A 12,319-nucleotide genomic window follows, 5' to 3' on the forward strand; every position below is an offset into this window, starting at 1 on the left:
AAATCATCACACTTAGCTGCCAGCATCGCCTCTCGTTAGAGTAGAAAGGTGACTGCCTTTTCCGTTATCCTGTCCTCGGCCTCACCCAGTCTCTCCGCCACTCTAGTTGTTTGATGCTCCAGCGCCGTGATTCTTTCTATTATTCCGTTGCTAGTCATCTCAAATCTTGTTAATACTCGTTCATTGTCCTCAGCTGCTTTCGTATGTTCTTGTCGTAATTTCCTGATTTCATTGAGTATTTGCCAATCACGTTCCGCAGGTGTGCTCCCACTCTCAGACCTCGTTCCAGCTGCCATGTTGTAAGTTCCTTTCACCGCACTATTTTTGGAAGCGTTCCACTTTTTCTCCATTTGCCGTGTTTTCATTAGTTTAATCCAAGCAGCTGTCCCTTTATCTTGAAGGATACATTAATGTAGTAAATTCACGAGGGCACAGCGCGTGACGTTCACAAGCTGTTCACATGCTTCAACAGGAAACGGAAGGGTATGGTATATATATATATATATATATATATATATATATATATATATATATATATATATATATATATATATATATATATATATACTGCGATTGGCTGGCGACCAGTCCAGGGTATACCCCACCTGTCGCCCAAAGTCAGCTGGGATAGGCTCCAGCATGCCCCCGCGACCCTAATGAGGATGAAGCAGTGTAGAAAATGGATGGATATATATATATATATATACTGTGTCTATATATATATATATATATATATATATATATATATATATATATATATATATATATATATATATATACAGTATATATATATATGTAACACCCATGTGTGTTGATTTAATTTTATTCATCACCACCACAAAAAAGGCCAAGAGAGCAAATCAAACTATTGCATTCAAATGTAAAAATAATAGAACAGTCAAGCTTCTTTTTACGCTTGCAATTGTTTCAAATGAGGTGCATCTGCAACACAAGTCAAACTGAAGTTATGATTACACTCGTGTGACAGTTAGCAGTGTTAAAACATTGCCTATGCACTTAATAAATGTCTTATGGCGGTCACAGCTTGACCTTGGAACAAACTAACTGCATATTCATGATTTATTATGGGACAAAAACTGAACTGAAGCGTTCCAGAGCAGATTGCGTTGGTCGCGCATGACAAAAAGAGCGTGGCAGTCATCAGTGAGTGACAACAAGCAATGTTGGCAAGAACAAAGGTTGTGAACTCGTCCTTCTAAAAGGGAGCAAGAATGCAGTGTGAGTCACAATGAGGACCTCTGCTGATCAAAGCTTCCCAAAGACTACAAGTATATGGGAAAACAGACGCAGAGGGAATCAGACCTGCTTGAGTTGAGCAACTACTCTGTTCATCAAGACTGTCTCCATTCTCAAGAATGTTTTTTGTCTGTTGTTTCAGTCAATCACATTGCGAGAATAAATCTAAAACAGAGAATCTGAAATGTACAACTGCTTGGTGAGTCTTAATTTAGAAAATAAATGAACGCGCTGGGAAAAATTCCTTTTTTCCCCCTAAAATTTCTACATTATTTCAATGTTATATAGACTACCTCAGAACACCTTTTTTAAGAAAAGGCACACATTTTTACAAACTGTGACATTTATTGCAAAACAACAACTCTAACAAATAACAGCTTACAACCAGCACTGTAACAACATTTATAAACATAGAAAAAGTATCAAATATACATATGAAACAGAAATAAAAATATAGCACTTTATGAACATCAACAAATTTATAAATCTTATCAAACATTATTTCAAGATTTAAAAACATCCCTGTTTTGGCCTGGCTCACCTTCTCCTCCTCCTCCTCCTGTCGTTGACGTTCTCCCTCAGATTCTTTTGTAAGAAAGTCCAGAATGGCATTTTGTTGCATTTGACTTTTCCATACGGGGATTACAGCATAAGCATTGTATCATAAACAGTAATTGATGTTGCTCAGCCAAGTGTGTGCAATGACATCAACAGCAGGGTTAGCAAACGCCGAGAATGGCGGCTTCTCGGGTTGTTTTTGTTGTTTCCTGAACTTTTTTTTTGCCCTTATGATGGACCTTATGAGGCATCTAAGCGCTAGCAGTGCAGTCGACGAAAGCGCAGAGCCAACTGCCGAGACGAAAAGTTAATGTAAAGTGATTAAGGATCGCTAGAAAGATACTTACCTGGTCGGTGATCCACCAGAACCACCTTTTAGTGAGCAAGAATTGACTTTTGGTGAGTTTTGTTTTATTGGAACTTTGTTTCAAGAGTGTGTACTTATAGTGCAGGACTAATGTGTGTAGTGACGCTGTTAATATTTTGCCCTCCTGAGAATGTTATACTGTATGTGTGAATATACTTTATATGTGTGAATATATATATGGTGAGAGGTGGAAACATTTTTATTTTTGCAATCCCTCCAAAATCTTACTGCCCCCACCACCACCACCACCACTATTTGAGAAGCACTGGTCAATGCTTTTGTTTTTGTTGTGAGTATTGTACAGTGATGGCATTCACTTCCATACAAGACATTGAACCCGCTGTGGAAGACTTCAAAAACATGTCTCAGTTTGAAACCACAAAGTCGCCGCAAGAAGCTGCTTCACATGAAGGGAAGAGAAAGCAGTGTTTTTATTTCATGCAAATCAGCACACTCACGTTGGACAGAGGCTGAAAGTGTTTGGGAGAAAAATGCCTTTTCATTTCCAAAGTGGCAAAGTGACAAAAAGGAAGCAGGTTAATGTTGAAAGGCAGTTTTGTATTGCGTGTTGCTAAAAGTGAATCTATCAGTTAATCCAGCAGTTACTGAAATAAATCTATGGAACAATGGGATCTCCATATGCACAATGTTTCTCAATACCCAGGTTCAACCAGTTGCCTTTTCCTCCCTTAAAGGCGCTGGTGACGATTCTGGCCCAGCCGTGTTCTCCCTGGAAAAAAAAATACAGACAAAATTCATCCCAAGAAGACCTGATATTTCAAAGGAAGTCCAAAAGTTGTACGAGAACTCAAAAAAACTGATCTCAATATGTATTTTTGTGCTTTTGGACTTTTTTGTATGTACAGTGGAACCTCAGTTAGTGTTAAAATATATATATATATATATTTTTTTACATGAGTTTTTGTGCTGTGGTGGAAAAATTGATATAATTCACAGATATACCGTGAAGCACCGTGTATAAACCGCACCCGTGTATTAACCGCACCCCCATTTTCAGGCTCATGGCGGGGAAAAAACATTTTTTAGTTCATAAATGCTTGCCAACTCTTTATCTCAAATCAACATGCGTAAAGGTACTAAGCAATTTCAAAAAGAAGAAGAAAGGAGAAATCTGCCGTCCATTAATTCATCTGCAATGGAATTACATAATTACATAATGCTGCATTGCTTCAGTGTGAATGTGAATAAACTCCAACGTTTATTCAAGCATACACAAGCATTTTCAGCAACTGTACAGCAGAGAGTGCTAAAGTCAAAGCAACTGTCTGACCCACAGACGGCTTCCCAAATGCGCTTCTGGTCAATTTCTCCCTATATTTATAGCCAAATTCTGGCCTAGCGGACCCAAGCGTCCACGAACTTGCGTCTAGCGGCGCCAAACTTTGACTGGGCGTTGTTGGAGCGGTGATGAACTTTGCCGTGGCGGAAAATTGGCCACTTGTAATATTTTGTGTAGCTCAAAACTTTCGGAGCGGTCGGAGGGACCATCAGGGGTGGCCGAGCGGATACGGCGTTGCCTTAACCGGGTCCAACTTCTGTTCAACGGTGGTGAACGAGCGGTGATTCATTTTTTTCACCACTCCAGGAACGCTACAGCAAAGTTCAGGCGGTGTGACCGGGCTTGTAGTACAAGTGATCTTCCGCTGAAGCATTGTAGAAGAGTTGTCTGATATTACGTTTCAGTCCGAGTCTGGTCACAGACCTGTCATCGTGTATAAACCGCACCCCGATTTTTTGCTTCTTAGAGGTGGAAAAAAAGTGCGGTTTATACACGGTGCTTTAAGGTAACTGTAATATATGAGAGATACAGTGGTGTGAAAAAGTGCCCCCTTCCTGATTCATGTGTCACACTTAAATGTTTCAGATCATCAAACAAATGTAAATATTAGTCAATGACAACACAACTGAACACAAAATGCAGTTTTTAAATGAAACTTTTTATTATTAAAAGGAGAAAATCCAAACCTACATGGCCCTGTGTGAAAAAGTGACTACCCCCTAAACCTAATAACTGGTTGGGTCCCCCTTAGTAGAAACAATTGCAATCAAGCGTTTGCGATAACTTGTAATCAGTCTCTTACAGCGCTGTGGAGAAATTTTGGCCCACTCATCTTTGCTGAATTGTTGTAATTCAGCCACATTGGAGGGTTTTCTATGGAGGACCAAATGGGACAGAAGGAAGTAAATAAATCTTTAAATAATTCATAAATGCGTAATTAATTAAATAAATATACACCATTAAATAATTACTTAATTGTGTAATTAAATAATTTAAATACCAGTTTATTTCATGTTAAAACATATATAATTATTTCAATATTTAATTATTTAAGCATCTAATTAGTAATTCAAGTATTTAATTATTTATTTATCTACTTATTTATCTATTTCATTATTTATTAAATTATTTTGCTATTTAATTATATCACGGACTTGTGATTCCCTGCTGGTTGGAACACACCCTCTGGTCACCCTTCTTGAAAAGGGGAACCACCATCCCGGTCTGCCAATCCAGAAGTATTGTTCCCAACTTTCACGCAATGTTGAAGAGACGTGTCAGCCAAGACAGTCCCTCAAAATCCACAGCCTAGAGGAAACCCCCGGGCGGGAGCCGCTTGCTACAGGCTGCATGCTGCAATAGTACGAGTCAGAGGTGATCGGCGTTTGTGATTGAGGTTGAAAGGCATTTATCAGCATATGCCGATCACATGCTTTTTCACGAAAATTAGCCGATTTTGATCGGTGGCCGATCGATCAGACCATAATAATGAATAATTAACATTATTTCTGATGGACATTAATAAGCATTATGTTCCTCTGGAAAGTATTGCACTGGTATTCATACGTGTGTTTACATCCTTCCCATGGCTGAGATGAAGTTCCCATGCACCTCATGTGATTACCATCTATTGGCATAAAGGACAGTTTCCATCAAGTCCTGTAGGTAAACATTACATTATATAAACATTGATTGACAGCAACCTACAATTTTGATGTGAAAATTTCATCTTGTAATCAGAAAACGCTACCTTTATTTAACAGGCAAGCGCACAGCTTCCGCCTAGTGTGGTAAAATCTTTGTACTGAACAGGGAGTCACTGTGTGCTTGATTTATGCTGTGTAACTGCTATGTACACTGGTGTTAGAAATTCAAGTCATTCAGGTCCAATGAATAGCTTGGAATGGTACAAAGGTACAGAAATGGTGAAGTGCCAGAGGTTAAAAAAAGGTAAGGTTACCCAAAACTGAAAAATAATTTGTATTTCAGCATTACACAAAAAGACCTGTTTCAGGGACCACAAAATGGGTCAACAATTAAAAGCTGTCCTGCAGAAATAGAGGTTGATCAAGCCTTGGCAGTTAGTGCAACTAATTCCTACAGGTGTTCCAAGTTCTCGAGAACTTACTACCTCCTCTGTCTGCATAACAACAGTGTTCGGAACACACTGTACACTGCACTGTACGGTACTATACCCTCGTGAATATCAGTTGAACAGCTTTGTACTGGAGAAAGTCATTTGTTGCTAAAAAAAAATTGAAAGAAAAAGGGAATTAACATTGAAAGAGTTAAGAGAGAAGTGTATAACTTTGTTTGCTTATGTGACAATTAATGATGCGAAAACATCACTTAAATCACTATTTTAAAGTTTGATTATGACAACTGTCTTTCTGTGCGTGAAACCTACCCAAAACTCTCCCCAGGAGTTTCTGACCACCCAGAACTCGGTGCCGTCCTCCGCCATGCCCCAGCCAGCCACGGACACGATGTGATTGGGCAGTGAGAGGGGGTGGAACTCTGAGAAAATGCCCCCTGAGTAGTCCTCCAGGCCCTGGGTGGCCATCAGGGCGCAACTAATGAAGACACACAAGTGAGAAGGTGACATTTATGATGTATCAAATCACTCATAACTATACACACACACACACACACATACACACCCACACTTAAGTACTGACAAAAACATGTTAGGAAAATCACATTTTACCTAATAAACAAAAATAATTATGCCCAATATGATTGTTTTTGTAAATGACATTTGTGGAGCCCCCTATGGATTGTGTTCAGAATGCTTTAGAAGACATGCTTGAATACATGTAATAGAGATAGCCTCAACGTTTTATAATGATTAGAAAATGATCAATGACTTATGGAAAATGAAGTCCCGCCCATCTGCTGCAAAGACGCTTTGCTTGTTGGCAACCATGTTTTTCAAACTCAATTCCAAGGCACTTTGTCACCCCCCTCTGGCAGTTAGCGGTAATTACAAGAAGACGTGACAACGTGATCTCCTAATCGTCTCTCTGCAGTGTCCTTAAGGAAGATGAAAGCCAGAAAAACAAGCACCTTCAATTCATAATCGAAGTGTACAACTTAAATTTCACATTTTACCAAGCAGCGCACTTTGGTTGGTTGTTTAGTTTGGAATGCAAGTGCTGCCACGACTAGCACCGACCAACACTTTTGACAGTTGCATTTCCACTGTCAAAAGTGCTTCCAATGACCCAACCACTGGAATTATCCACACTATTGACATACTCTCTGCTAATACACTAATGAAGGGCTCCAGACTGCAATAAATGTTCGTATTTTGAGGCTAAAATGTGAGAGATTGCGAGTACATTTTTCATCTACTGGCGCATGTGCGAGCGGATAAAAGTAGGCGTCCTGTATTGAGTTGAGAAGAGATGCACTTTGTCCCTTATTAGCATGAGAATGAAAAGTAGCGTGTAAACTGTGGAGTCACTGACGACAGCTAGTCACAATCTAAGCCTATCTAGGCTTATGATGATTAGAATGTTAAAAATGCATGTCTTTCAAATCCCTGATACAAATTACGATGGAATATTGACTTTGATATCTATGTGACATAACTATGACACATTATATGATACTAGTTGGTTGTACAACGTAGATTAGTAAATTTAGTAGACAACAGAAAGTACTACTTGAAGGTCATTGTAAAGACTATTCAAATGATTGTAACAAGAGAGGACCGGCGAGACCACTGGTATGTAACAGCTATTATTGTTCCCAAGTTACCATTGTGTTTAGTCTTGATTAGTAATTTGACACTATTCCTTGTTGATTCAAGGTTATCAACCTAACCTGTGTGCCTCTAAATAGTTGAAGTGTGAAATAAAACTCAAGAAAATCTACTTGAGTTGATAAAGCGTCCTCTACGATCTTCTCAGCCTTTTCAATTGCAGGCTGGCTTAAGTCCAAAACAACTTGACAGTTAATAAACAAGGATGGAGAGGAGATTGGAGAAGAGGAGAAGGGATCTTAATACAGCCAAACTGCTGACAATCAAGGATCCAGCAAAATGGAGGATCCACTTTCAGAACTAAAGGGGCCCAAGAAGCAGTGGGCCACTGCTAAAGGCTCCTTTACAAGGAGAGTTAACATTATTCACAAACGAGCAGACAAGATGACGGAAAGCGACTTTCGGGGGGAGTTTGCTCGACTCTATCGGGACCACTGTTAAATAATGGGAGCAAAAGATAATTACAAGACCGAAGTTGATACAGCTGATGGAAAGGAAACCATAGCGATAGCAGAGCACTTGGAAGAAGACATGGAAGGAACCAACACAAAGTTCACAGAAGCTAAGATTTTTACCCAGACACATCTCTTGGAAAGATATATGGAAGAAAGTGTTATACTGTATCTGTAAATAGTCGGGCTGAAGACATCATTCAACAGATATCCCCGGCTAACATGAATCGAGATGACTTTAGAACTCACTTGGACGTGCTTGAGAAACAAGTTGCGGAAGCATCACAGGCTGTTGCCGCGTGGGAAATGTGGGTACCCCAAGATGAGATGAACGAACTAAGAGCCAGAACCGTCCGAGGAATTAGAAGCAAACTGGAGCATAAGACCCAATTTTGCATACTGCAGACGATGGGAGTGCCGGCGGTGGAGGAAAGGTCAGTGCAAGTGCAACCTCCAACAATCCCAGCTCAGGCCATAAAGATTAAAGCAACTCGTCTGCCCATGTTCAGTGAGTGCAACACAGAGTATTATAGATGGAAGAATGATTGGAAATCACTGCAAAGACATGCAAATCCGTATGGGGCAGATTAAGTCATGAAAGCTCATCTGATTGACAGTATACTATAGATGAAAAGATAAGGAAATAAGTGAGACTAACATCTTACAGCTCTGGCAAAGAGATATTCAGAGACCTAGAAAACAAGTATGAAAACAAGTCATCCATTATCATTGAAATCTTGAGGGAACTGCAGAGATTACCTCCCATACAGGAAACAACCCAAGACAAGTCTTTGAGCTTATCAAAAAAATAGGAAAAGGTCTAACACATTTAGAGGAATTACAAGATTATGGTGCGGCAGAAGATCCACTCACCGTGCTGTAAGTGGAAAGTAATTTACTCTTCTTCCTCTATGGCCAATGGCTAACGTTTGTAGAAGATCCCAGCAATGATGTTTCTTCTTCCAACCGGTTCAGCAAATTGCTGTCATTCCTAAAAAGAAAAGGGAAGACCCTCGAGGAGATTGAATGATATTACGCACATTGCCCGAAGAAACCCGACTACACATTTGAGAGGAAGCAAGCATTTTTACCAAAATATCTACCTCAACAACGGACAGCAGAAGGAAGTGCGGGGAAGGTCGACAACATGACACAATCTTCCTCTGTAGGAAGTTGAGGAGTTGGCCTGCACAAACAGATACTGGCAGAAGCAAATCTAGGGGCCTGCAAACTGTGCCTGAAATGTCACGATGAAGAAGAACACTGTGATAAAACGTATCTCTGTAACAAAACAGGTGCAGAAGGAACCATCACTACTTTCTCTACCCAAGAAGGGAAAAGGACAGTGAGAGAGAGAGAGAGAGAGAACCAGCACTCTCACCAGTGAACAGATGCTTGTCGCCTGAAGGGATGCCAGAAAGTTCTTGGTACACGAAGGTACCAGGGAAACAAAGAAAGCTTTTAAAAACCAATCAAGCACTTTCATCGAGCATGATGATTCATCAAAGATAAGTGAAAATATCATCAGTAATGTTAACACTGAAGACAGACCAACTGGTTGCATTGCTCAGGCAGCTATAAAAGAAACCGTAAGAGTAAACATTTCTCGGATAGAAGAGGAACTACTTCTAGAAGTAGTTCAAGGACAAGTTCAAGAACACAAAGTTCTTGAAGAAGACAACCATGTGGATACCATTCTGACAACTCCTCAAGAAATTCAAGAACACAAGGTTCTTGAAGTAGCTCAAGAAAACAAGGGTCTTGAAGTATCTGATATCTTGAACTCTCTCAAAGGTAAAAAAAAAAAAAAAGACCAGACAACCATTTTGACAACCTCTCGAGACGTCGTTCAAGAAAACAAGCTTCTCGAAGTATCTGATGGCTTCACTCTCTCAACCTCTCCCAACAGTCAAGAGGAACTTTACAAACCTTTGCAAGAGGCTAAAAAGATCCTACAGACAGGATACTTTTTCCTAAGACCTTGGGCCCTATCAGTCCAAAGTGAGAGGTATGGGTACACCAGAGCTTTGTTCTCCCAAACCAAAGTGACAAAGCCTTCAAGAAAGAAAGAAGAGGAATATGCGCAGCTTGCACAAATCAAACTCCACACAAGTTTCACAATACCAGACTGGCAAAGAAGACCGAATGAAATCACATTCTTCAATGGCAGTGACATAACCCATGAAACTGTATTGCACCTCATAAATTGAACAGAAACCAAGTGATTGCAGGACCTGTAGACTCAATTTAACACCACGAGATGTTAAATAATCACAACATCCTAATAACAAAATTAGATAGGTATGGAATCAGAGGGTTAGTTTTGAATTGAGTCAAAAGCTACCTAGCAAACAGGAAGCAATACGTGAAGCTAGGAGAATACACATCTGCATGTTTAAATATTACATGCGGAGTACCCCAGGGGTCAATACTGGGAAAAAACTGTTCCACTTATATATTAATGACATCTGCAAAGTGACGAAAGACCTAAAGCTAGTATTATTTGCAGACGACACTACTGCTTTTTGTTCTGTGCACAAAAGAGCTAATTAAAAAAGTCACAGAGGAAATGACTATACTAAAAATATGGTTTGATAAAAATAGATTATCCTTGAACCTAAGGAAAACTAAAATAATACAATGCTGAACGAAAATACATTTCTGGGGATCATAATAGATGAAAATATGAGCTGGAAATCTCACATTAAGAATATACAACATAAGAGAAATATCTCAATATTGAATAAAGCAAAATTTGTCCTTGACCAAAACTCACTCCATACTCTTTGTTGCTCTCTGGTATTACCATAACCAACTTATTGTGTGGAAATATGGAGTAATAACTATAAAAGTATAGTTTAATAACTAAAAGTATAATAACTACATTCTCTAAATGTACTGCAAAAAAGATTAGTTAGGATAATCCATAATGCTGCATATAGAGAACATACAAATCCTCTATTTATAAAATAACCTGCTACCCAAAAATGTCATAAAATACTTTTCAATAAGAGAGGAGAAATATGATCTGAGGGAAAAACTAAACTTAAAACACGTATATGTGAGAACAACGCTAAAAATCTACAGCATTTCAGTGTGTGGAATCAAATTATGGAACGGATTGAGTAAGGAACTCAAAACAAAGCACTAAGATGAGCGATTTCAAGAAAGTTGATTTTGGTAAAATACAAAGAAGAAGAGTCTTGAATCACTGTGTACAAAATGCTATACCTAACCACTACAGCACTCATTACTCTTCATTCTTCTGAGTTCATTGTCAGTACTCACCCATTATTCCAACTACGCTCTGTTAAGTCTATTTACACAGATTATTATTTATTATGATTGTTATTTGAATTATTTCTAATGAAAAAACCTTGACAATTATATTACCACATTGTGACATTATCTTATCATTTTCCTATGTATTAACTGGTAAAGACCACATTTGGAATACAGGAAGTGCATAAATGCATTGCAGTTGATGTGAAACGGATGGGGGGTAGGATTAAAAAAGCTTTGCTTCTTCCTACTCTTTTTGCAACCAACCACACCATGCCAGCCGACACCTGCCGGGCAGCAAATCCTCAGTGCGGGAGTGTCACGCCCCCAAGCCGCGGGGAAGGCGAACACCACAGCCAAGAAAGCGAGACCAGCGGCAGACCAGGCCACCGGGCCCCATACCACCACCCCGCCCCCAGAACCAATGGCGTACCACCCACGCACCGCAGCAACCCCCCCGACAAGCCCGCAGCCAGACCAGGGAAATGCAAAGACGCGGAAAACAGCGCAGCAAAGTACAAAGACCCGGCAGCGACAAACGCTCAAGCGCCCGGCAGAGCACCACGCCCCTGAGAGACCCGGCCCCAAGGCACACGCTCCCCGCCCACCACCCAGGCACACGGCCCCCGCAAGCGAGACCAAGCCCCACCCTATCACACAGCGCGGCCCTCCCAGTAGTCACCACAGCGCAGCAACCCCAAGCCACCACGGCGGCATGCAGGCCACCTTTAGCGCGGGCCCCGCCCTCCGGAGACTGCCGGATGCGGTATTGGAGGTCTAAGGAATATGATGCCACCGATGAGGCCTTACAGAAGCTTGAGACAGAAACAGGGTGGTTAAAGAAGACAGTTGCCATTTATTCTTCAAGTATTTATCAGTAACACAGTGAAAATGAGAGGAAATGTGAATATTTACTTTGCAAGTCCATTTCGGTGTGTGCACCTACATTTTCTGCTTGCGCACCTAAAAGTTAGGGACCGCTGTGCTAGTAAAAAAAAGTTAATCTGGAGCCCTGCACTAATGCCTCACTGACTGTCCTACCTGATAGGCCCATTGAAGTAGATTTCAGCCTTCATGCGGTTTCTCCCAGATACTCTGCCGTAGTCCCCGACTTTCCACACAGTGTAGTTCCTGACCAAGCTGCAGTTGAGGGAGGTGCATGTGCCGCACTGGTTAAACAGATGGCATTCTGGTGGAAACAATACCAGTAAGTAGTCGAGAACATACTACATTGTGGTTCCATCATCACACACATTGCGATTCCATCATCACACACATTGCGGTTCCAACATCACACCCTTACTGTACCGTGTTTTTTCAAAAATTAATTGATTTTG

General features: G+C 40.4%; 1 protein-coding gene across 6 annotated transcripts in view; it reads right to left on the reverse strand.

Annotated features, from left to right (window-relative positions):
• Positions 1-1,635: 1,635 nt before the first annotated feature.
• The window catches only part of LOC129171386 (cathepsin Z), a 32,412-nt gene continuing 21,728 nt past the window's right edge, over positions 1,636-12,319 (reverse strand). For 5 of the 6 annotated variants that reach the window (XM_054759990.1, XM_054760009.1, XM_054760000.1 and 2 more), the window contains 3 exons: positions 12,024-12,171; positions 5,890-6,055; positions 1,636-2,912 (listed from right to left, as the gene is read on the reverse strand). In XM_054759990.1, coding sequence (XP_054615965.1) covers positions 2,799-2,912; positions 5,890-6,055; positions 12,024-12,171 — 428 coding nt within the window. In that variant the 3' untranslated portion in view covers positions 1,636-2,798. Of the gene's footprint in view, positions 2,913-2,940; positions 5,728-5,889; positions 6,056-12,023; positions 12,172-12,319 lie in introns of those variants that run through there. The other variant, XM_054760030.1, reaches the window with a different exon arrangement.

This window comes from Dunckerocampus dactyliophorus, chromosome 2, assembly GCF_027744805.1.
Source record: "Dunckerocampus dactyliophorus isolate RoL2022-P2 chromosome 2, RoL_Ddac_1.1, whole genome shotgun sequence".
Taxonomy (NCBI): Eukaryota; Metazoa; Chordata; class Actinopteri; order Syngnathiformes; family Syngnathidae; genus Dunckerocampus; species Dunckerocampus dactyliophorus.